General features: G+C 39.7%; 1 protein-coding gene across 3 annotated transcripts in view; it reads right to left on the reverse strand.

Annotated features, from left to right (window-relative positions):
- The window catches only part of slc2a9l2 (solute carrier family 2 member 9, like 2), a 166,866-nt gene that overhangs the window by 59,805 nt on the left and 79,403 nt on the right, over window positions 1–27,658 (reverse strand). For all 3 annotated transcript variants that reach the window (XM_050038483.1, XM_050038484.1, XM_050038482.1), the window contains exons 10-11: window positions 8,856–8,957; window positions 8,342–8,417 (exon numbers count right to left, since the gene is read on the reverse strand). In XM_050038483.1, coding sequence (XP_049894440.1) covers window positions 8,342–8,417; window positions 8,856–8,957 — 178 coding nt within the window. The remainder of the gene's footprint in view (window positions 1–8,341; window positions 8,418–8,855; window positions 8,958–27,658) is intronic.

Here is a 27,658-nt window from a genome sequence, read left to right on the forward strand (position 1 = left end):
CTGAGACTCTACTGACTGTGTGACTGGTAGACGGCGGTGGGTGGCGCAACAGGCCAAAACACAAATTCAAAACATAAACATGATTTGCGGACCGTAAAAATGTTTTTTAAATGCGAATATTCTGGCTGTGCTATTGTTGTCAGTGAGATCAGTATGTTATATTAACATTATTCCTTAGTCCCTGTGACATATTAGGAGGATTTTACGACTATTTGCTTTAGATTTCTTACATATAGCTCCTTTAAGAGTGGACTTTGATTGCACAGAGGAATGAGGCTTCATAAATAGCATCTGCAATAAGATACTATACATTGTTGGTTTTGTTGATAATAAAAATGTAAAATAACACAGCTTTATCCTTTACTTTTTTACTAGCTGACCCTGTGATACATGGTTTTTATCTGACTTAAGTGATTTGTTGTAGTGCTGCTATATATAGATGGATTTTATAGGGCTCGCTCTCACCATCATTCCACCTAATCATGATCTCAAACAGCAAACAGCCCATCTGACAAACTGTAATTCAAAACGTCCATCACATTGCTGCTGGAAAAAATAATTTCTCATGACTTATGGATTCCATTAAACATTTCAGTGTGCAGTTTTATGAGTTGTCTATTTTCCATTTTGCCTCGCATCTTGTTGCATTTTACTCCACTATAATCTAAGCCAGTCTGTCAGTTTGCCTCATAATAGCAGCTCTACCATCTGAGTGCTTTGCCCACACTCCCAGGGTTCCAGCATCATCCATCATCAAGTGACTGCTGTGACCGCCCGTGATATTACTCTCAGGTGCAGAGGCCTTTAGCAGAGCTCGCCCAGCCTGAGGCAATTTTTTTGTCTAATTCCACGACTGTAATATATGATTTTGTAGAAAAATATCAAACACTGCATACGGTAAAAATGATAATAATGCTGTGATACCACAGATGTGTGTTAGGAGCATGTGAAGATAGTAACATAATAATCTAGGTGTGTTCTCGGGGAATGAACCAGAAAAATTGACCCACACATTTCATCATCCACAACTGGAGAGTGTTATCTTTGATTTTCAAAAGGCACACAACAGTTGTGTGTGGCTTTGTGTGCACCAAGAATGTAACCACAGCAGGTGACAGGGTGTCAAGTCAAGAGGAGTAAGAAAATATCCATACACTTTGAGATATTTTAACAGTAACAATGCATCAATTTTTAATTGATGGTTTCCATCCAAAGAGTCAAGGCCGTGGTTCATTTTGTGTTGTGTTTAAATCCCTGATAGATGCTTCAGGGTTGTAGTCTATCTTCAGCCATTTGACTCTTTCACTCCAACATAACATTTCACAAGAGTAAATACAAAGAGCAGGCACATAAAGGACATGCCGCTAACAGTGAGTTTTCCTAAAATTAGATTTTAAAAAATCACATTACAGCACCCTGCTTACAGTATTGCAGATAGCTTGTTTGCAATCACGTGACTATTATGACTAGAAAGTCAGATGGAGGGCAGAAAGTGATAAATCCATATACTGCGTGAGTTGGATATAGTGGAAAGTGATTACATAGAAGGGTTGGATGAGCCTGCAGGCAGAAATTATTGTCAGGAAATTGAAACTCATATTGGAGAACCACACAAAACAAATAAAAAGCGTTTTTTCCCACAACTTTTGACGTTTCAACAATTGATGTTAAAAGCGACCTCATCCTACAGACCTTCTAACAGTACTAACATTACACGGCAAGCAAATGAAAGCACACAAGAGTCTAGAACATGACTTTTGTTGTTTTTTAATATTCAAAATAGGTGAAATCTTATGTCATTGTAGAGCTGTGCTTAGTGTATTGTTTCGCCCAGCACCTCCTTGCCCTCTCACTCTCTATTAATACTCTACTGCAGTGGGAGTGTGAGCTCCGCACTGAGGACATTGAGAATTCACCCGTTCTGCACACACACATCGACTGGGCTATTTGTTAACAACATGTTTCCCATTACCCATCACACTAACAACAGAGTGGAGCCGTGTCTGTGTCGGTGTGAGTCTGTTGGGACGTTATAACAGCTCTGTGTTAGATGATGGCGGCTCCTGCTGTGTTAGCTTGTCCAAATAACCAGGCAGATGTTGAAATGATCATTCCCATGTAGGTGTCCTCGCCTCTGCCTCTGGGTTATTATTTTGTTAGGGGCTCTCATCTCCCTGGAGCAACATCATGGAACTGCCCAGCCTGTGCAGCAGCACTCTGCTGTTTCATCATCTCCCACTGTAGTGCCAGTATGATATATTCAATATACATTTTCAACTGATAAATTGGTCAAAATTCATGACCAATACATCACAATATATTGAAGTGTAATCCAAAATCATGAAATGTAGCCTATCTCATCGCCAGGTTTTTGCTAATACACAACCTTAGTCAAGTCCCCCCGAATGTTTGTTATAACCAGTTATCAAATGCCTGAAAAAGGGTTTCATATGTAAAAAAACAAAACAAACAAAAAAAACCACACAGACAAAACTGTAACTGTTATTACTGGGAGCAATAAAACTCGTCACCTGTCATTTATTGCATGTAAGTCTATATTGGAAGGGAAAAGCATACAAGTAATGTGTAGGTAAGAATGTGTAGGCAGAGCAGGTATGCATAGATTTTAATCAGACGTGGCAGCTCTGACAGAAGGTGGAAGACGTCGGCTGTGTCAGAATGTGAGATTTCAAAGAGGACAGGTGTTTTACAGCTGCTCACACCCAGCATGGCATACACTTTCAAGAATGGTGAACTGAGGAAGTGGAACAGTGTGAAGATGCTTTGATCATAAGCGACCACACCACATGCTAACACCCAAACACAAGCTGGTGCTTTTTTCCCCACTTTCACAATGGCTGATTCAAATGCGTAACACAGTCACACAACCCAGAACAAGTTCCCAATCTTTGCTGCAGACCTGACTGCTGCAGAGAGCAGTGACTTGCAGTAAATAAGACTTTTCAACATCAAGATTTTAATTGAACTATTTTCAATGTATAATCATCTTGGCAGGCGACGAAGCGGCCAGTCACAAATCCGAACACCTGTACTGCACCCGCTAAATTGGTTTGAAGGAGAAAAACAGAAACATCGCCATTCCTCTTCAAAAGAGGGACCTCAGACGCAGAGAAGAAATTAAAACGGATGCCAAATTGTCTGTTTGTCCTTTAGACATTCATTTCTGGAACACTGCTGTCAGAGAAACCGATGAAGACCCACCACCTTGATCTAACACCTAATTTACCTCAGTGTGAAGCCTCACAGGATGAAATGAAGGGTGCTTGATGAAAGCAGATCTCACATAGGTCAGTAATGCACGACATACAGTGGACAAGGCCAGATTCAGAGCAAACATGACTATACAGAAAAGGTAACACCTATTGTACATATGTACACAGTGTACTCATCCATGTGAGCATCATGTAAACAGAACCATTTATCCAAATCTAGTCGTCCAGTTTGCTAAGATATTCTAATTTATGGTACTAGCAGCTGGTAGTTATGATAGGCAAGTTTTAAATTGGCTGTGCTGCAGCCACACACACAAACACAAACTGTGGCCTCTACTTTCAGGGTGGTAAATTGTCATCCTCCTCCGATGCATTTGAATTGCTTGAGTTTTATAGAGGCTCTAATGGAACATACTGTTGCCACCCTGCCCAGTGCTGTGCTGGCAGTGCACAAATATGGCAATGGCACTACTGGTCACGACAGCTGTATCCAACAGGCAAACAAATATTATGTACCTTATACTTGTTTTGGAGAGGCGTCATCTGGTGCACAGAGTTGGTGAAATCACATACAATCCAAGCCACTAGAATCCTACACTTATCAGAGCAGGTGATACCACATGAGAAAACCAAGTATAGGTATAGATCTATAGGGCATAATACTAAATAAAACAAAAACATATATGATTCAGATTTCATTATGATTTTTTTTTTAAGCACTAAGTATACCTGCTCTGTTTACTTCCACTGTAGATCATGATGTCATTTTATGTTCTCTTGGTATTGTTCTACAAATGTTGCCACAATTGGGCAGCAAATGTAGATACAATGGCAATGTACTTTGTTCAATAGCCAGTGTATTGATAGGTAGGCGGACTGACAGGACACCTTCAACAGGTAGTCAAAGCTGGGATGTGGGTAACAGAAACTGATGGGACCATACAGCAATGTGACAACACAGACAATCCAGCAAACAAGACTCTTATCTATATAGAGGAGCTAAAGATTCAGCTGTTTAGATATGAGCTGATTACAAGGGCAGTGTTTCACAGCGGAGGAAACACTGGGTGTATTGGTGTATAACATAAAGATAGTGAGAGAAAGTTAAATAAAAAATAAAAGCAAGAATTGTGAAGAAACATTAATACAAAATAACATATATAAAAGTAGAAAACTGCACTTAGTAGAGTGCAGATCTCTGCCAGGCAGTCGCCTGAGCTGTTCACAGCCACTCTAGGCAATTCTAAGTGCAGCAGACCTGCAGCAGGAAGATCATAGAAGATCATAAAAAAACACGCTTGGCCTATTTTTGACAGAGCTGTAGCACATTGCACAGAGTGAATCGATTTCTTCTGCTAACAGACACTGAATGTGAAATAAAGATAGCCCATGAAGCAACTATAAGAATGAATGTATTTTAATAACTAAAACAGTGCCATGAACCTTTGATTGTCCTTCATTACTTGACTCTTAATTGTATTAACCTTGTCTGTAGGCTACAGTACAACTAAGTAGAACATAACTCAACTAAAACAGACAAAAAGAGACCATTTAACTACATAGGCTGCTTACCTATTTGGGGTAAAAGCACAAATATCAAAGAAAAATGACCAAATCAACAATTCTGCAACATTGTGCAAGCTAAACCTTCCACTACTGAAACGCTCCTAGTGTGGTATTATGCCATATGGCGGACGGAACAAAACTGGGTCATAGCCATAGTAGCTGGAGCGCAGCGCAGCTCCTCATGGAATTGTCCCCAGCTCCCTTACAGTCAAGATGGCAGCAAAGATAATAAAAACAAATGAATGATATTCATCTCATGTTGTGCCTAACTTTAGTGGTGCATAACATATCGGGTATGGAATTAATCTGGAGATGTTCTGATACAAAACGACACCAAACTCTTCTATGGATGCCAGTTTTGAGCCACGACAAAGGCCAAAATGTGGCCTGCATGAAACAGTAAGGCTTGGGTTTTTTTGGGTTTTTTTTTTAAAGCCAGATTGATTTTCAAAAAACTTGCAGCCCCAACAGGCTGGTTAAGAGGAGTGAGAAGTAACACGGTCAATGACGGCATAAAACAGTCAATAAAACAGGTTTTTCAATGACAATGAATCACCGCAACCATGAGACATCCTTAAGTACACAGTCATGCATGTGCATAGAAAATATGAAGCTGATTGGTCCAGTAGTTTGGGAGATTATCTGCAGACAGACAAATACACACACTTGCACACACATCCACACTCACACACACACACCAAACCAAACGCATGAGCCCCTCCAGGCTTCCTCCTGGCAGAGATAAATATAACAAAATATATAAATATATAAAATCGAGCGGTGCAGGTTTTAGAAGTGGTAGCTTGTGCAGACATGTGCAAAATAGTTTAACGAATTAGCAGAGGGTCACGCGGCAAAGTAGGCTATAAAAATTAACCGTGCAGGTGTTGTGGAAACATATTCATGTCATCACTTACAATGAGTTAAAAATGGGTTTTATGGCTTGCTGGAGAGTTTTAAAAAGGCAGGAAAGGAGGGAAGAAAGATATGACAACAGTTATTAAAAATAACTGTTCAAATTATAGAAATGGTTCGGAATTACAGGCTGAAAACTTACTGTAGCTGTCCTCTTCAAGTGAAAGCAAGATAAACATTGAGTGTTACAAACCAGAGTGATTATTCACATATTGCCCTCTCTGAATACAATTAGATAATCGTGGGATTTACTGGCAATTGGAAAGTGAAATTGCCTTCTCTAAACATTGTTACAGGTCATTAGTTGTTTACAGAGATCTCTATCACAAGATGACTAACCTCATACAATACTGACAGTGTTTTATCTCTCTGGTTATTTGTAGGTAAGCAAACATGTAGTCATAACACCTACAGGGTGCATAGGCAGATGACAATACAAAGTTATTATGTATAACAAAATACGTCATAAAAACTTACACTTTATAGATAAAAGATATAAAATATATTCAGTGTCTAATTGTATAACTAAGCACTATCACAAGCCTTCATCACCAAAATCCAAAAACTAGAGTGACAAAAATCACATTTGTGATGTCATAGGGTATAAAGTCAAAATAAATGAAGCTGCTGCTGACAATGACTTTGGAAAGATGTTATGTCACTGAGTGTATCCAAAGGAATGTTCTGAGTTAAGACCGAATCACAGTGCTATGTAAAAAAAAAACTACGTCATCTTCAAAAGATGAAACAGTGCAGAGTACACATAAAAAAGGTTCACCTTAAAAAAAATCAATATCAGTTTAGTGTACACTATATTCAGAATATTTTCACTGCTTTACTTTGCTGTCAGACGGCCCTTTCAATGAGGAACTGAAGTTCTCTGGGGAGCTGCTGGTCTACTGCTGCCTCAATCAGTTAGTTCGTAAGGTTAAGTGGTGAAAATATAGTGAACACTTATACTGATATTGATTCTTTCATGTGGCTAAGATACATTTTGCTTCTGCCTGTGTCCACGGCAGTACTTTGCTAAGCTTCTGTGCTACATAAATTTGGTTTATCAAAGACACTAGCAACACAGTCCATTAAGTAAGCACAACAGAAACGTCACTTAGGTTGGACAACCATGTTTGAATATATATCTTTAAATGTTAAAGTTATGGCTGAAATTGACACCAGATATAAAGATGTTTGCCAAATTCACATATCTCTGGAATGGAAATCAGTTGGTTGCCTACCCTTAAGTGATTGTTGGTGTTGGCGTGATTTGGTCTATATGGGTAAATGTTGTGTCTCAGAACTCATTTGGGTATAAAAAAAAAAAGAAAACAAACATTCAGTGGGTCCTCAAAATCAATCTCCCATTCACTGTTTATGAGGCAGCTCCAGACTTTATACTTGATGACAATCACAAGTCTGAGACTCTGGTTTCTGGGTTTGAGATAGAGTAGCTCATGTTCACGAACTTCCCTTAGAACCGTGGACATAATATATGTGACTTCCCCTTTAAATTCATCATTTCAAAAACAAAAATTGCCCTGAATCTCTTTGCATTGTCTTTGTGGTTTCCTCCAACTTTGATATCTGGGCCACTGTTTCCATAGTAAAAATGACTTGAGAGGAATGATGGCTCCTCATTTATCCACTCACGAGCTCAAAGCACCACTGGGGTCATGCCTCATGTGAATTTTCTTCTCTTCCCCTCCCAGTCATTCACCATCCTAAAGCACTGAGGGGCTTCATTTTTTACAATAGGCTATAAATCATCATTGTGCAGGGGAAATAAACGAGAACGGGTCTCCCTTCCCTCAACGATTACCACAGAGGTGCATCAAAGCTAGGCACTGAGCGATCAAAAGCTGGTGTTACATATTAATAGGGGACACTGGCAGCGCTGTGCAGCTTACAGTTGCTTGTGTTGATGTTTCAGTATTTTCTTTTTCTTCTTTTTATTAAAGAACACGGTCCCTACAGAGTTGGGAAAATCAGAGGTGCTTCTTCCGGTATTCTGTATGTGATGGTGGTGAAGTCTTCATTTTGCCACACTTTGTACCACTCCACTATCGTCAACTCATTCTGATACACTCAGGCACTTTATTGTGTTAACGGTCCCTGGAGACATTATTATTCAGATAGGATGTACTGTCTGATGACAGCGAAAGCCTCACCTTGAAACTCAAAGTCAACCACACACCGAGGCCCACTGTGCACACTCACACTGTCACCTGTGCATCTGCAGTGCTGTGATATGACTATATATATACTGTGCGGCTCCTATTTAGCACACTAACATATGTCAGTTGTTACCACGTGACTTGTTGGCTGATCATTCCAATTGTTTAAGTCTAAAAAGAACTACGAATACAGCTCCATGTCCCTTGCTAGTAGTAGACTGGGCCTGAGTTGGGTCACTGACATGTATTATTCAACCACTACTTCACTAAATTACAGCCAAATATGAATAACACAAGCTGATAAAAATCTGCAGGCTATTTACTCAGTCTCTTTTTAGTGCATTTTCAAGTGAAGTGGAGCACTCAAGAAGGACTGTAGGACAGAAAATGAAAAATCAAGCAAGAGAAGAAGACAAGGCAGATATCTCAGCCAGTAATTTAGGTCAGTCATTTTACCTGGCCCAGAGCAAAAGGACGCAATCACAGCCAGTATACAGATGTAACTGAGGTAGGGCATCCATGACAGACTGTCCTGGATAAGAGAACGAAACAGATTGTATGGTATCATAATGTTGGCAGAAGTTATGACTCCTTTCTGACCAGGAATATCACAACAAATGTATCAGGGAAATTAATAACTTAAAGCTACAGCCTACATTTTATTTTGCTTTTGTTTAAGCATGTATATTACCCTTATTAATTTATTTTGTTGTCATGTTATGCTGATCAGTGCTAATCAAGCAAGATATTAACACTTTCCAATGACTCACAACATAGGGTTTATAATGTTAGAAATATACGTGCATGCAGAGGTGATCTACTGTATAATAACCTCATCAGTGGGAATTCGGATAGCAGTCTGTTCACAGTATAATTGAGCCACAGTACAAATCACTTAGGTGCATTGAGACACCTTTTCACTTACAGTGTGTCTGGAATGAGTCCAGTGAAGAGGAGGAAGAGGGCTTACCTGGAAAGTGAGGAACACTGTGAGTAGGCTGAAGAACACGGCCATGGCAGAGAAACCAAAGATGAGGAGGGGCTTCCTCCCGATTCGTTCTATTACCAGCCCCTGGGAACAGAAAAATAAGCAGCATATTAGACACATTTCAAGGTGTTTCTGTACAAAGGCTGTGTAATTACAGACCTATATTTGCTAGCAGTGCCGCTCTGGGAATGGCAATGTCAGTCTGTAAATTGGTTAACCACTTTGGTCCAGACTGAAATATCTTCCCAGCTATTGGATGGATTCTCATTAAAGTTTGTGTAGACATTCATGTTCCCCAGAGGATGAATCTGACTGACTTTGGTGATCCCCTGGCTTTACCTGTTGCGACACTATGAGGTTGACATTTTTTTCTGTGAAATATCTTGACATCTATTGAACTGATTGCCTTGAAATGTAGTACAGATGTTCATGGTGCCCAGAGGATGAATCCTAATGACTTCAGTGGTTAATTAACCATCACCACGTCAAAATTTCAACTTGCCCATTACTTTGATTCATGACCAAATATATGCAAAACTGATGTTATTCCCATCAGCCTCAGTTGTACTTTGTGTTTAGAGCTAATTAACAAATGCTAGCATTCAAACACGTTAAGATTATACATGCTAGGCAGGCGCATGTTAGCATTGTCTCACTGAACAAGTTAGCATGCTGGCAGTAGCATCTATCTAAAAGAACTATTGTGCCTAAGTAGCCTCACAGAGGTGCCTGCAGGGCCTTAGACTCTAAGGCTGCATTAAGACTGAGTTTAGCCATGTATGAAAAAACACAGCGCTCTCATTCATTTAAAGGGATTCGATTCAAATTTTTCCGCAACTTGATGTCCTTTGACAACTTGATGTCCTTGGCCAATCGAATATCTGCAAGTGCACAATCGTAGTTTACTTGATTACCTATATACGTATTTCTATTGTTTGCCATGGGACTGTCATGATGAAACATAGAATATTTTTATAATATTGTGTTATGTGTTGTTGAGGGTTTTTTTGTTTTGGCATCTGATAAACCTTAAAAGTCATTAATCTGTTACTTTGTTGGGATTTCCTGGAGCTCTAAGAATATAATCCCCCCTTTTTACTCAGGGAGTGACAATCCATCGATGATGATCAGTGTATTGATTCAATGGGCAATGATCCAATATCATCGATGCAAAGTAAAAACATCAATCCATATCGTCATCTTTGGGATACGCCTTTATTTTGAAAAAATGAAAATTTTGAAAAAGTGGCAGGTAGATATGAAAAGCAGCTAAGGAACAGACGTTGAGGATAACATTATTCAATCTTGAGTAAATACAAAGTGTTGAAATATCTGAGAGAATACGCGTCAACAAACAAAGCACATACCATATGGAGCATATGGAACAATGCCGTTATGAGAAAAGGACATAGGACAAACTCGCTTGGCCGAGCATCTCACTCCGCTAACTTGCTACAGTAACATTAGCTGCTCTGTTTAAGGAATGTTTGGCTGAAAAAATGTGCATGTAGGCTGAAATCTAAATGTGCTATTCTGTAGGGAGATACATCAACTTAAACCAATGGTGAATAAAAGAAAAAGCATAAATAATAAATGTAAATTGTTAAGCGATGAGCAGAGGAAAACTCTGCCAGCCGTTAGGATCTTTTATGCAGTGTAAAAGGGCTTGAGCCAACCTTGAACTTTGACAGTAATTACTGAGTTGAATTTTACACTTTTGTTTAATTATCTTGTTATTAATTCATGTTTTATGGCTGCTGGGAGAAGTTTGCCTTCAGGGCTTTCAGCCAGATAACCCTGGAGTTTTAGGAAAAAGATCGTGGTGTGGGTTAAAATGAAAATATTTCTTCCAGAAATAACTTTTTGACAGAGAGCTCTGAAGGCTAATTTATTCCATGTGCTTTTTTAATGTTTGTTAGCGGAGTCAGTTTAAACTTTACTGCACTCAAGCGGTAACAGTCACTTACAGGAATTTCTGTATTGTTTTTATATTTTATGGTCAAAAGCAAAAAAGTGGTAGCTTCTTTTGTGACTGGTTTTGTTAAATATGCATATGATATTGTATTGATCACAGGACTTTGAATTGAAGTAAACCAAAATCCTGTCGTGGCAGACTTTGAGTATCAGCCAATATAGTATTATTGATATAATATTACATCATCGGGAAATTGGTGATTTACACTTCTTTTGACAGTGTCTGCACCAGAACAACTAAGAACAACTGCAGTTCTTAGAACGCCATTTTGAGGGATTATTTTAGCTTGTATTTCAGAGTAGGTTCTCTCCTAGCACCAAAGGAACTACGTGCTATGAAAGTGTACTGTAATTGGTCCAGATGTTGTAAGTGTAAGGTGATTTGTTGATCACATGAGCCAAGCAGCACTGCCATTTTTGAAAACCTGTTGGCCGTGTAAACAACAGACAACACAAAACACAAACAGCAGCTCCTAACTGTTGAAGAATTTTCAGAGCTGATGATTTAATAGCTGAAGAAGACGTCAGGAGACTTAGATGGATTACACACAGTATTATTCAGTGAAGACTCGATCAAGGATAATCACAGCTCAACATACAGAGTGTGACACTGTGTTTGCCGCCGAGATTTTGAGTGTGTCCTTGCCCAGTTCTTGCATTTAACCCAAACAGTATTACATTGCGAGTTACTCCACGTTCCAGAATTAGGTTATTCTGTACTGGCTTTTTATGGCTTTGTGAAGTTTCTACTGGTTACTAACTTTAAACACCTGGCTCTCTATAAATCACCTCAACTGTTTCTTACAAAATACACATATCTATAAAGGGGCTCTTGTCTGTTGATCTGGGGCACAGGGCAATCTCCCTTCCCCTTAACCTTGGGCTCTATAACAACAGAGCCAGCTAGGCACCCTTATCTGGGCGGCTGTAGCCTACTCACCACAACTGGGAGACAATCTCAACAACACATGTCAAGTAGCCTGATCTCGAGGCCTCTTTTAGGCATCCTGCTGACCTGACTGTTACCTGAACAATCATCCATTTCCTTTACTGACCAAGGCTAAAGGCTGTAACACAACAAAATTCCTTCACACTGACGGAAAAAAATGGAAGAAAACATGATCAAATGGACTGACATTGAAGTCCATGCTTTAGAGAGCATACATGAAATACAACGCCATTTGGACTTGTCAAAGCAGAATGTGAGGATCTTTGATAGCTGGCATACATCACTTCAGCGTTCCTGTTTTCGGTCTGAACGCCCACTCAGTATTGTACAACATATTGAACTGCTGAAGATGTGTGATCATTCAGCACGTTACAGTCTATTTGTGCGCATGTGCATTTTCTCAGCTTTCTCTATCATACTGTGTGTGCCATATGGTAACATTCTAGGGTATGACAGGATATGATTTGAAAGTAAAGATTTGCTGAAGGAAGAGGGAGCACATCTCATCTATTTGCTTTTAACCTTCAAACCAGCAGTGAATTCTACTGAAAGTTGGTGGTGGAGAATACTCTATACATTATGTATCATATAGTATATGCAGAGATTTACTCATACCCAGTACTGCATGTGGCTCATCAATAATTCTACAGCCACTTCTCGCTCTGCAGAGAGGTGTCTTTCTAGTTGGGTCATGGATACACAGTGAAGGACACAAGATGGAAGTCGTACTCATTCATTGCCACACTCAAGCCCAGACTGAGCCCCCAAGCAAAGCCCTCACCACAGCTGCGGGCCCTCGTTCATTGTGGCCTCAAAGCATTAATGTATTCATGACACTGCCCTCAACTCACCTAACCAGTGGGATTTCACAAAGCCGTGGAAAAAGGTCACTGGTATTTGTATGGTATATATACCTACAGCGAGGGGCTTCTGAGTGGAGAAAGGGTGGAAAAGATAACTTGAGGTGTTTTTCCATTTATGTGTAGTGTAGGAGAGGCATGGGGCTGCCTCACAACGAGAAAACGTGATCCAGGTGGAGTTTTACACTGTTTTAATGTTTACGTCGGCCATTGTTTTCTTTAGAACAGTTTCTTGTTGGCAGCAGGTTATGTCCAAGAATCTGTCTGGTTTAGATTTGGATTGACTCCAGAAGCATTGGAATTCACTGTGTGTGTGTGTGTGTGTGTGTGTGTGTGAATTAGCCTGTTACATAGATAAAGAGAGGGAACAGAGGTGAAGCGTCTGTTGACTATAGAACTATGTGTTATTACTAACAAGAATCCTTGATTCTTTCATCCAGGTGTTCACTCCTCTTCGTACATGAGGACTGTTGATTAACTTTTGAGTATCATACACTTGTCCCTCAGCAGTGTGCACATTAAACAGTCTGTGCTTCGTGACAACATGCCCAAATACACTGCTTCCATGGGTTGTGATCTCCTATTGCAGCATGAAAACTTCTGCTAATGTCCATATTTCAATGATATTACTGTGAGTCATACCACCTTCCAAGAAAACCCCCCAGAAACTTTTAATTCAAAGGTCCCAGAGGGAAAAAAACAAAACAGAAATGAGATCTCTTGAAGTTCTCTTTTGTTCCTCCTGGACAGTGATGAGATCAACGTGGTACAAAAACAAAACAAAATAAAAAAGAATGTCTCATGTTGCCCGATTTTTCTCCTGAGAAACAGACTCCTCTGATCAGATCTACGTCGATCTATACAAAAGATCTCCAATAAGTCGTAAATGATGGTCAATTTAACACTTTTTTTGCTTCTCAAACTTCAGTCAGACTGATATCAAAGAGAGCTCTCTACATAATCTCACTTAAATCCCTTTCCGGACTTTAAAATACGTCTCACATTGGACTCTGTCTGATCTATAAAAAAGGTCTCCAGAGAGCGTTAAATAGTTCCTATCACATCTTCATGTGTTTTAGATCTGACTGATAATAGACCTATCTCAAGCCTCACCCTCTTTTACTGATCCTCCAATCACAACGGCAACTTTTCTTTCACACCTTGCACAGTAGGTTAACATTTGTTTGCTTGCTTCATTGCATGAGGATTTGCATATTCAGAGGGTTATCCCTGTCCAATGTAGCTGCCATTTCCTGCCATACTGTGGTCACAAAACTCCAACCCTTGTATGGTAAACATGTATTTGAGGACCAAGATTTAACTGTGATGGAATTTAGATAAGCATTCAGCAAAAAATAGTACGTGAAAAGGCAACACCAAGACAGTGTTGTGCTGTGAAGCACCTGCAGCAATTTTCAATCTATCCGGAAAAAAAAATTCATACATCAATATGCTTAATGTGAGCTCGTTCTGCACTGACAGTTTATCTGAGCGGAGCACCCACGATGCCAGTCAGAGCCTTCAGGGCTCATCAGTTGTGCTCATCAGGTGGTCACGGTGTGGTTATTTGGGGTAAATCTCAGCTACCCAAATGATCCAGACAAAGAAGAAGAAACCACACCAGTGTTTGACTGAGCTGTTTTTTGTGAACACATTATAGACTGTATATATGAAATGGATGCAGTGACTGTGACGCCACACATTGGTTTGTGGAGTGCTGTTTTGATGGCTCAAGTTTTGAATTTGACCTCTGCCATGTTGCTCATTTGAAGTCAGAAGTGGCCATATAAGAAAAATGGTTGGCTAAGAGTGGAGCTGAAAAAGCAGTGGGGATTGGATTGGATCGTCTGAGCATCAATCAAGCCCCATGTGGTGGGCATCAAAGGACCATCAGTGCATATATAGGAGGGTCCCAAAAAGGTAATGATAGTAGAATGACTCCTGTAAAAAATAATTATTCACTTAGTATTTCTACAGAGAAGTCAATAGGAGCCAGGGCTTTATTTTGCTGTTATGAGTTGTAGTCAGTGCTAGTTTTTTTGTTTGTTTGTTTTTTCCTATCACAAGCATTACGTTGCTGTAGAAGCAATCTGAACGCAGCAGGTGTGTTGGATACAAGTAGCTGCTGCCTTCTAGAGGTTATCTGTTAAAGTGCATCACCACAGTAAACATCCCAAACTGACTGGAACAAAAAGGGCTTGCTATGCTCATAATGCTATTTATTATGTTTTATTTATTAAGATTATTCTCACTTTATTTATTTTTTGTTGTTTTTTTCCCCACATAGATTATAGTTTTTACATTTAAAAAATGTTGTGGCCTGATGCTGTGTGGATGTTGAGATATGTTTACAAATCAATAATAAAAATGTTGTTATGAAGTTTATATAGCAACATTATTGCTCCAGGGGCAGCGGTTACTCAGGAGGGAAAGCGAGTCGTCAACTTATTGGAAGATTGGCGGCCCGACTCCCAGCTCCTCCAGTCATGTTAAAGATGAGTGTGAACATGTGAATGTGGCGTGTAGTTGTAAGACTAGAAAAGTGCTATACAAGTGCTGTCCACTTTCCAAGTGAGAAACATTTGAGACTTTCGTTGTATAGTTCCATGACTGCTCCAGGTGAGAAACACTGAGTCATAGAAGAGATTTAATCTTATCGAGAGCGAGATCACCCACTCTTCCCCTTTATGTCTGACTTAAATCTCAGATCTGTCGATTGCTCCCATTTCAATGTCTCCCCTTTGGCTGCCTTATTTCTCCAGGGGAATTTCAGGAGAAATAAATGTGACTTTAATGAAACGGAAATGATCCACAAATGAGAAACAGATTTTTCTCTCATTTCTGTCTCCTAAGCAATAGAGGATGTTATATTGAGACAAAGATTTTTCATCTGGGGTACACAATGCAGGAATTGTCATACTATTTGCAAACAATATCATGAGCAACTGTTGTAGCCAACCCCAGATTCACACCCTGTTTCCATTGAGCAGTACTGTGCGGATCAGTTCGGTACGCTTTTTTCCCGTTTCCACTGTATAAAGTTGGGGATGGTACAGATGGAACCATATCGTCCCCATTTTTGGTATCCCTTCTATTGGGGTACCTAGCACTCAGATCTGGTACTAAAAGGTAGAGGTGTGAACACTGCAGTTGATTGATTTGTCAATAGCGGACGGTCACTCTTCTCAGGCTGGTTTTGAGGCTTAATGTAATATAATACCATGGAAAGTTTTACATCCATCCATTTTCTAACCGCTTATCCTCTTGAGGGTCGCGGGGGGGCTGGAGCCTATCCTAGCTGACATTGGGCGAGAGGCAGGGTACACCCTGGACAGGTCGTCGGACTATCTACAGACAATTTAGTCACCAATTAACCTGCATGTCTTTGGACTGTGGAAGCCGGAGTACCTGGAGAAAACCCACGCCGACACGGGGAGAACATGCAAACTCTGCACAGAAGGGCTCCCACACCCGGGATCGAACCATGAACCCTCTTGCTGTGAGACGACAGTGCTAACCACCACACCACCAAGTTTTACATAGTTTAGTTAACCATGACTTTAAAATGAAAGGATGTTTTGCTGCCTCTTACAGCAGCTGTAGACTGAGAAAAATAGCTTCATTTACTGGGCTGACAACTTTTAAGGTGGACCTTTTTTTGTAATGTTACTCAATGCATGAGTTGACGATGTGAATCCATCAGCATACCTTCAATTTCAACAACAACTTTGATCATCCCCGTTTTTTTTTTTATTGTCTCTCTTGGATGACATACTCTTTTAGTAATGAGTGGATCTTCAAGTGTTTTTTGCCGCCTGTTCTGTGGACATAAACGAGGTGCAGACTTCCACCTACCGATGATGAGGACATACAGTGAGTGCTGGATGGAGCAGTGAGTGACAATGACTCCGCCCACATTTAAGGGTACTGTTTGTGGTGGAAACACTAAACGAACCTAGGGTCAAGATATCATGTCTGAAGGGTTACTTTTGGTTCCAATGGTACTTTACCGAAAGTGTTTCACAGTCTGCCACCTGGTCCCTTCCTTTTTATAAAGTCCTGACTTCACCCGTGCACTGTGCCCAGAAACATCACCGACACAGATAGTAAGACGAAATTAAGAAAATACAGGCAGAGGGCAGAGTCTCTAAAGAAAAAATACACTGCCACACTTCTAGTGAGCCATAAGTGATGATTGAGAGGGATTAGTTTTGATGAGTTTATTTTATAATTTGATGATGTGTTTCCAGTGTCTGTCCATTTTCTGCACATAACACTATGAACTACTTATGAAATCAGAATAAATGAGCACTCTAAATGACCATAAATGCAACCCAATAACCCACCTCTGGGCAGAGTCTAAAGAGGTCAGACTGGTGAATCTGCCGCATTAACACACACTGACAATGACCCTTTGATTGTTTTCACACTAGTGACAATCAACAGACAAATTACCTTGTAGGACAAAGATATTAAAGGAGAAAATGTCTCTCAGATTGTGTTATAGATCTATGTAAACTGCTCTGCTTTCTGTTATTCCAGCTTATGTCTACAGTTGCAGCATAGCAGAAGATGTTAGGGTTTGTGTTACCGCCTGCAAAGAAAGTCATTTGCAGATAATCGTATTTGTATAGCATGGAAACAACTTCCACAGGCAGAATTAGTCAGGCTATAAAATCCATCAGTATTTATTAAGTTTAGTCAGTGTGACTACTGTTCTTTCATTTTCTTGCTACAGTAAGGCCAGTTTTGTATTTCGTGCCAATTTGTTTGTGTTTTCGACTTAAACTTGCCACAGGGCTACAGATTATGACGACACAGCCGGATATGTGTGTGATTTAATGTAGGGTGGCACACACTCCACAGTTCTTGTGTTTTAGCGAGCCACATAGTGACAAGTGTGCGGCAGTGAAAGGGCGATGGCCCAGTAGGGCACTAGAAAGGAGGGCAAGAGGTCAGTGGACAGCATTTTGCATCAAATAATCATGCATCCTGACTGTTTTTTTCATATTATGTTTCATAAAGATGTTACAGTGTTTGGATCAGAATATACTGAGCAACAAAAAAGAACAAAATGCAATAAAAGAGTTAAACAAAGCTTCATTAAAGCAGAATAAACAAGTCTGTGGTTGTTGCTTTATGACACATGTAGATTTAATGAGATGCAGAATTCAAAGGCAGAATCAATGTACACAAGGCCAATGGAAAGATATGAAAAGATGCAAAGGGACATGAAAGGACAAAATTTCACTCCAGGCGGCCTGAACTTGTGCACATCCTACCACCAAGAAAATATTCATTGTTATCTCGAGCTTTGTGACGTCACCTTATTAATGCATGAGATGAGATGAGAGCACAAGAGGAGAAGGCCTGGAGGAAAAATAAGAGAAACAACTTGGGCCAGATGCACTTGTTGTCAGATTGATAAAGCTGCACATATGCCTGGTACTGTTTTATAAATCTCTGGGTGCACATCAGTCAGCCTTATTTTCACCCCCACAGGTAGCCATAAATGAATGTAGACATGTTCTGGAACACCTGTTTGCATATCAATACTTGTGACCGCTCCACCACTCAGGATTGTGTCGTGTCACCATGATTTTTGTGTGTTCCTGTTGTTTATACATCCGGCCCCTAGAGTTGGTAGTACATTTAATCAGTTTGCCCAAACTGTCATAGACAAAAACTCACAGAGTAAGTGTTAGCAAAAGGTTGTACTTCAGGCTAACATAACACAAAGGTACAGCAAACACAGCAGGGCATATACTTGCTTTGTGCTGCATGTGTGTGTGTGCACCTCAGAGCTCAAGCCAATCTCAAATAAGGAGGCAGATTATTCAGAAGCCTCGGCCTGACTGTGGCAAAAGCCCCGACTCTTGTCCTGAGTCTTTGGGGGGTTACTGACAGCAGTTTTACAAAGATGTGAGGGTCCAGCAGATATGAGAGACAGAAATTCTGTTACACAGTATAAGAAGGTCTCGTTATGAAAAACTCTGTTGACAAGCGTGTCATTTGTAAGAGGCTAACAAAAGACAGCTGATGAGCATTTTCCTGTATAGAGAATTATGAGGTGGCTGCCTCCTTCTGTCAGTTAGGTAAATATCTGCATAACTAGGACCTGACCATGTGCTACAGTGCCTTGCATTTGCCTCACTGAATATACTCACTTGCATCTCCAATCAGCGTTCATGCATCTGACGTTAATGTTTATTAGCCAGCACGCCTTTAAATCATTACAACAATTAAGATAGAGAGGCCGTAACATCATTTCTTTTACACCTTCACAAGGATTATTGCTTATTGCATTTAGATTAAAAAAGTAAGTCAACGTCAAATAATGCTGTTGTTTTTTTAATTTGGTGGAAGGATTTTTCAGTCAGAGGTGAAACAACCAAGATATGATGGGTTATAGTGTGATTTACTGTGCCCGCCCCACTGACACCAATCTCTGGCTCCAGTGCAAAATTCAAACGCTGTCACTGATGTCATGTCCTTTCCTTCTTTTATAGTTTCCTTGCAGCGCACCAGGAAAGGCACAGCCAAAAACTGCCAAAAAGGAAGAAATGAGCCATCTGTTTCAGACAGCCACAGCAAATGTTCAATGGTAATTTTACACACGTCAGTCAGACTTGGCGTATGTCAATGCTACTCCATGCGTCTCTATGTGTGTGTCTGAACGCCATGTTGTACTGAGACTGCAATGTTTACGCTGGTGAATTGTAAGGGAATAGAGTAGGGTTTTGTTTCCACTTCATCAGTACAGAAGTCCAAACAGACATCTGTAAAACATATTAATTCATTACAATACATGAGAGCATTCAGTATCCAGGAATTCACATTATAGACATAACTGTCTAACTGTCTGACAATTTGGTCAAAATTTGTTAATAACTGTTTTGTTTTGTTTTTTCCAATCACATAATGATTAGAAGACGTTGCCTGTAAAAATTGCTTCCTTGAGCCAGTTGAAGGCACAGTACACACACATGTGTGTACAAATGATTAGGCTGGTACCACCTCTGCCTCATTTTGACCCAGGGAAAACCCTATTTTTGGCCTATTTTTATGGCTCTATTAACTTGAGATTTGACGGTAAAATGGAGTGAGAGAGGGGAAAATACTGACACTAAAAAAGTGTCCAGCTTGGGTCTAAATAAGGTTACATGATATGTGCTTATAAGCCCCTGGGCCACCTCGACATTCAGAGATTACTGCTCTTTAAAGGCAGTTTCCTGTGGCCTCCACAGTCAGCAACAATTGTCTTGTAAATTACACGCTGTATCAGTGACCGTTCTCTGTGCACAGGTGTTCACATTGCTGAAAAATACGGTTATTCAAAAAAAAAGGCCAGAATGAGTCATCCAGCCGCCCTGTATATCTTCTACACTGATTACACCGCTGCTGTGGCCTTTCCCAACATGCACTGTTACAGGTAGAGCGATAGTAACGGGTCGCAGTGAGCCACAGGGCTCACACATACAGTCAAACACATTTATAGTTTTCATTACGACCAGTTTCCTTTCTTTAAAAATCTGTGCCCTCCATGCCACAGTCCTCTGATAATAAAGATACCCGCAACAAGGAACTGATGTCCTTGTGTTGGAGGTGCAAAACTGCCAAAAGCAACTGTGGGATTTCCTTAATAAGCTGCTGAAGACAGAGGGTGTTAAATTAGCTCGGGAGGAGATAACACATTTGGCTGTCCTGGTCTGAGGACAGTTTAATGATGTTACACTCCCAGTAGGTGATTATTGAATTAAAGCATGCATTTTGATCAATTATCACATAAATCGATTATTGCAAAGGCCTGTGAAGGACATCTTATCTGCATTATTGCCTGTTTATGCCAGTCAGATATTCTGTTTAATGTTTTCTGTTATCATGGTGTGCAGTGACAAACCTGAATTGATTAGATTTGATTTCGATTTCATTTCGCTTTATTGTCAGAAAATCTCAAATCTGTCGTGTTGAATACACAAAAATACAAAACAACATTTAACAAAACAACAAAATCACACAACACTACAAATCACGGCAGATGATATGAAAAGTGACTGCAGTGCATTCAAAAGGCATCATTCACACATGTTGAACAAAAGATGTGCACTTTTATCTTTTTTGACATTCAAGGAAAGTGTAAATGTTAAAAAAAAAATTCACTTGTGATACAGTTACTGCTTCACCTCTGGCACCACATAGGCACATTCAATTCCATATTAAAGCTTTAGTTGGAAACTTTTATAAAAAAAAACATAACTTTTGATATATTTATAATAACTTATAATGATATATTTGCTGAAACTGTCACTATAATCACACAGTACTAAAAAAACACATCCCCTGCCAACTCTATCGCCTCGTAGGTCTTCCAGTGGCTTTACTGCATGAGAACGAAAACAACCAATCAGAGCTGAGGAGTCTTCAACACAGCTGTCAATCATGCCAGTAAGTGCTTGTAAACTGTGGTCAAACTGTCAAACTTGGCAGCGCTTATCAAATATAAATCAATATTCTGTTACTGCATGGCCTATTTTTCACCTTAAAAGTTTTTAGAAATGTATTTTAGTGTACTGTTTAGCTGTAAAATGAGAAGGTTTTTGACCTGGTTGCCATTTTGGATACAGTCGAACCAATACAAAGCACCACCCACCAGCCAGAGCAAAACTTTCTCATCACAGCTAAACAGTACACTAAAATATGTTTCTGAAAACATCTGAGGTGAGAAATAGGCAGCACAGTTACAGAATCTTGTTTCATATTTGATCAACACTGCCTAGTTTGACTGTTTGAATGCAGTTCACGAGCAGTGATTGGCATGATTGACAGCTGTGTTACAGACTCCTCGGCTCTGATTGGTTGTTTTCAGTGTGCCTCAGTCGTTTCTTGCAAACATCATTAGAGGCAGCAAGAAGCGGTGGAGGGACGTGATTTTTTTTTTGTCTCGTACTTCTTCCAGAGTATAGTGACAGTTTCNATGCAGTTCACGAGCAGTGATTGGCATGATTGACAGCTGTGTTACAGACTCCTCGGCTCTGATTGGTTGTTTTCAGTGTGCCGCAGTCGTTTCTTGCAAACATCATTAGAGGCAGCAAGAAGTGGTGGAGGGACGTGATTTTTTTTTGTCTCGTACTTCTTCCAGAGTATAGTGACAGTTTCAGCAAATATGACAAAAAGTTAATTCCATATAAGTCACCAGCTGTAACTGTAAGTCACATATTGCTACAGCCAATCAAAGTGATCTCACGACCAGCATGGAGGGGAGGCTGAATGTGCCACACAAGCACTAAATGTGAGTAAGTACATGCCAGGTCATCTATGACACGATGCACAAGAAAAGTTATGTAGAGAAATAATTTGGTATCACTTTCATTCTCTTTAAAGTAAAGTTGACTGGACTACTGTGTACAGCTTCCTTACTTCCAAAATATATAACATACTAATGTGTCACAATCTTATTTTCATGCAACAACGCTTAAGCAACAGCCCTCTTCTTCTGTCTCGTCTGATATCTTAGAGCCGATCTTAATTTCCCTAGGGAGTAATACTAGGAGAAATGGTGCTGTCTCGGTGTACTCGACACCCAGGTATTCCCAGAACTCATTAATATCATGTACAGAATACACAAAGACAGCTAATCTTTTCTTAGATTTTGCAGGTGACCTATTGTGAACGTTGCTTTCCCCTCTTGATATGTCAGAAATTATATTTTGTGAGTTGGCAGCTTTGTGTGCTGTGAAGGCGTCACTAATGGAATAAGGTCAGAGCTGCAGCTAAATGCGCACAGTGGTGATTAAAGAAGCGTATATCAAAGAATGTGGGGATTAAATCTCACCTTATAAATGTTTGCCACGCTAAATGGAAAAAGGTCACATTTTTAAAGCCAGGGTTAGACTTTCATTTGAATATTATAAATATTTGAAGCTCTTGAAACCACAAATCAAATTAATCTTTCTCACCGGATGTCAAAGTGATTGCGAACAGAAGGCCCATACAAATGGTGTCCGTTCAATGGCAATTAAATATTAACACTGGTCTGTAAAACTCTTGAGGCTGCTCTCAGAAAGAAAGATTTTCAGTACTCTGCTTTTTCCCAAAGGAAATTCTGTCATCAGTGGCTGAGATACTGTTACAAATTAAAGCAGTGAATGGTTTTAGCATCTTGTTTGCTTGTACCACCATGAACAAAAATGAGCAAAAGTCAGTCTGTCAAGTAATTAACACATTGTTGTACAACTGATGGACATGCAAGTTTAATTTAATCATTTGTGACTTCCTCCTGTATGCCAGTCAAACAGATGGTGGCTCATTATTATCAGCAATATAAGTAGTGCTGTGCTCAGTAAAGGTGGTTGGGGGTGACTTGGCTGTGGCTTAACGGGAGATGCTGCAGGGTTGGAGAGAGAACTGATATCTGTAGGCTACACAGTGGTGTTTGAAGTCAGTCACCTGGCAGCTAAGTCACTCAGTGAGATCCTCTCACTGCTGTAAATAAAAAGCTTTAATGTGCTTGTGCTAAGAGAAATGGCAGAATTAGATAGAAGCTGAAAAAAGGCATTAACACATTCATTAAATGCAGAGAGATGGTAGTGTGCAATCCACACTGCATGTCGTACTGTGTTCTTATTTAAAAAGTACCTCTTGAAGCACAGTTAATACATCGTGATGAGCAGATGTAAACTGAGAAATTATAGCTGCTGCACAGCGTATGGTCAGGTCCGGGCATTTTTAGGCAATTCTGAGCAACAAGCAGAAGAATTGGAAGACATTTAGGAATTTAGCAACACAATCTGCCTTTTGCATCAGCTGAGGGTTGAACTCACAACCTCTGAGACTAGGGATCAATTTCTATCTCACAGAGCTAATTAGTCAGTGACAATTTATGTGTAGCTTCACAAACTGACTAAGCCAGACGTGCAGGTTTGTGCAGGTTTAGCAGCCGTCCATGCATGGAAAAGCAGATTTCAAACCACTGTAAAAAAATCAGTTACAGAAACAAAAATCTGAAAATACACATATTGCATCTAGACAGCATGGAGATGTTGGTAATTTGTTTGTAACAATGATTGATTTGCTTCATAAGTGAAAAACTGATGTTTAACTAGTTGAGCTATGTGCAAAGTGAGAAGCCTCAGATGGTTTCACACTGAAGTATTGACACTGGATCTTTGTGCAAAGTTTGGTTTATTTTCAAGCATGAGAAGGCAGATTTTCTAGCAGAAAAAAGACTTGAAGATGCTGCACAGTGATCAGTCACGCTCAGGCAATTTTAAGCAATAAGCTGGAGCACAAGAAGATGATTACATTACAATGTGGATTCTGCACCAGTTGAGGCTCGAATCCGCAACCTCTGGAACCTAAGACGGTCATCTACCGCTCTGAGCTAATTGGCAAGTAGCAACTCAACAGTGGCTTCACAAATTGAGTAAGCCATTCACTGTTGTGTAGGAAAGCAGCCATCCGTGCATGGAAAGGCAGATTTGAAACCACTGTAAAAAATTCAGTTATTAAGACAAAAATCTGAAAATACACATATTGCATCTAGACAGCATGGAGATGTTGGTAATTTGTTTGTAACAATGATTGATTTGCTCCATAAGTGAAAAACTGATGTTTAAAATTGCCATTTTTACATTGACTCCAATTGTTCACATTAGAGCAAAATTCAAAATGCTGTCAAAAATTCAGTTTTTGAGATAAAATTCTGAAATTTGCCACACATCATCTACCATGACTCTAGAATTTTGTCATTTTTTTCATGAACATTGAAGATTTATTTAGCAAGAATTTGCATGTATATGTTTACAGTACCGTTTACAGTCAAACATTTTGATGCACTGTAGGCTCAATTTTTGATAAATCAAAAATCTGAGAAACATCGTTTTTGTAGGACAGTCTGAAGATGCTCTGTAGCAAGTTTGGTGTCAATTGAGCAAAAATTGTGGGAGGAGATAGGCTTAAGAAGTTTTACAGTTTTTGAAAAAAACATAGTGATGAACTTCATAATTTTTAATAGGTTTAAATGTACAAAAGTTTTGTACATTTAAACCTGTCCTCATAGTATTGGGGCTACAGTTTGATGAAAGTTGTGAAGTTGTAGCATGTATGGTTCATTTGTTATGAATGAATGAATGAATTTTGCTGTAGCGCCACCATCAGGACTATTGGCTTGAGTTTACAGCTGAGGATATCTGGCATGAGACTGGACCTTTGTGCAAAGTTTGGTGAGTTTTCACCCATGGGAAGTATGATTTCTTCGGAAGAAGAAAGAAGAAGAATACCTATGGATTACAATAGTGTCCTGGCAGCTTAGCTGCCCGGACCCTAAGTAATGAGCCCTTTTTAACCAAGAAGTCCCAGGAACTGAAGAGCCCTAGATCTTAGTTGGTGGAAAGAGATATTCACTTTAGTTCACTTCTGTTTGCACATCTCAAAAGCACAGAAGAAGCAACTTAGATCAAGTAGAAATTTGACAGAGACAGATTTAGTTGGGACGTATTTTGGAACATGATGAGAAAACAACACATAGCTACTGTGTTGTTTGTAATTTAATGTTACGTAAGTGCGGTCGTGTAGTGGAAGATATATCAGCTAAAAGCCAATAGAAAAGAGTATACCCACTTCTTCCTCTGTAACCTACCCATCTAATTGTAGTACACTCACCTCATCAACTACCACTACACCACTGTGTGACTGTGACTTGGGGAATGAAGATGCTAAAAAGGTAAATCAGTGGTTAAAATCTAGTTGTTTTGTGTTTTATTAGCCTACATAACCGTATTGAATTCATCAGCAGGTGACTTTAGCTGCTGTAATCAATATCTTTATTAACAACAGGTCAGATGACTGTGATGTCAAAGGGGTCGCTCACAGTGACAAACTAATAGTATGGATTTTTTCCTTACTGTGGTGAAAAAGCGCCCAACAACCATCCCTTCATTTTGCTCACTTAAAAAAAATAAAAAAATAATGTAAATTAAACATTGATGACAACAAAAGGAATTCCTAACTTCAGCCTAATATTGCAGTCTAAATGAACGCTGTTCACAAGTTGTGGCAGTTATGAAGTTTGTGTGTGACCAGTCAGCAAAGTTCAGAATTTTTACATCCAGTTCACAGGACATTTTTTGCAAGGAACTATGGTCCAGGAATTTTAATCATATCTATATATTTAAAAATGCAAGAAAGTTCCAGAAAAATACGTATTTCTGTGGTCAAAAGGGCTATCAGTCGAAATCATCCAGCCTGTAATGTACTTATTGTGTGGGCGGATAACAGCCTGCACACCTCACTGAGTGTAATCTGAATCAATAGTATGTTGCCATCAGTAGGTCAGCATTCCTACAGCAACAGATAATTGGATTTAAATTGAATACAGCAGAAGATTGACTCCTTTTCTATTGTGTGGACACCTTGTGTCAAAGCAGTTTGTTGCTAGGGAGCAGAAGGTGTGATGGAGATAAGATTACACTGCAGTGGGACTCATCTCTTTGGTACATAATGCTGCTATATGTTAGGATGTACATGAAATACAGAAAAGCGGTTTGGTCAGTGGTTTTATTATTATGAGTTTGTATCACTGATTTCTTGCATGTTTTACATTATCATTAGTTTGTTGTGTACAGTAATTATTGCACAGAGGTCATCACATATTGCTCTGGAGTGGAATGCTGCATTATCTGCCTGACAAGCCTCCAACAGATACACTTCCACCTAATTAATAACTAAATGCTTGTTGGGCTATTCGCTGCAAAGTGTCCTCTGCCCCATCACTTAGCGACAGATATTCTGCTAATGCACTGAAATCTGAAGAAGAGATAATTGTGGTCTCAGATTCCTTAAAACAGCAAAACAGTCTTCCTCTGTAGAGTATTTACCTCAGGAGATAATGTCCGTACACCACAACCACCACACTCAGAGTGAAACCTGCCTATTCACAGTTTTATATCCTCTATATGATAATTACATAGTAAAGACACATACTGCTACAGCCTTTTCTGCAAATCTTTGCTTTTCATGTGTCCCATTTGGGAAATATTTTAGAGAATAATAGAAAATAAAAACAGAAATAAAACAAATCCCCAGTGCAGGAGTGATCTTTCAGTGGCACTGCCTGTATTTCCCTATTTTCTTCTTATTTTCTGTGTTCAGGATGTTTATGGGCGTGTACCCCCACAGCGCTCAGGTGAGGTCGGGGCTTTATGAAAAGGCAGTGACCAGGTGCCAGACTGTAAGCAGCAGACATCCAAGAAACACAACCGAAAAAATGCAAATATAAAGAGGCGAAACACCAAGTGAGAGTGAATCTAGGGCTGATTTTTACTTTTACTTTTGCTGGCGAGCATGTGTAGAGACAGTAAGTGACAACCCTGCATAGTATACCTTTAAAGGTGCTTTGTGCTGCTTTTTATTAATGGTGTGTTAAGACAAATACAGGGTTACTACAGTTTAAGGGAATTTAGATTTAAGACTTTTTTAATCCCACTCAAAATGAAATTTAAGTGGGAACATATGAAAAATAATCAACATACAACAGTATTATATTATCAAAAAGCAGTGGTTCCTAACTCTTTCCCTAAAGAACCCCCCTCTATCATTAATTCATGTTCCCTGGGCTTGGGCAGTGACTTGCAGTGTCAGACACTGACAAAGGAAAGCCGTCCTTTAATGTCGGCATGATACGCGTTCGGTTGCTGTTACAGTTTTACGGTGCCCGGCAGCTTCTGGGGGGAAATGCGAGAGAACAAGAATGAAAGTTAAGACGGCAAAAGTCAGTGTAGCGCAGGCGGGACGGGTGGTGGATGGGTCCAACAAACACCAACTTCCACCTGGGAGAGAGGTGTTTGCATCCCACAAGATTATAATGCCAAACCCTGTTCTTCTCTCCTAAACCTTACCACATGTTTTTGGTGCCTAAACTCAGCCATGTGTTTTTGTTGCCTAAACCCAACCACATGCTTTTGTTGTTGGAAAAAAACATAAGCATTATTTTGAAAGTGACTGGA

Source organism: Epinephelus moara, chromosome 24 (genome assembly GCF_006386435.1).
Source record: "Epinephelus moara isolate mb chromosome 24, YSFRI_EMoa_1.0, whole genome shotgun sequence".
Lineage (NCBI taxonomy): Eukaryota > Metazoa > Chordata > Actinopteri > Perciformes > Serranidae > Epinephelus > Epinephelus moara.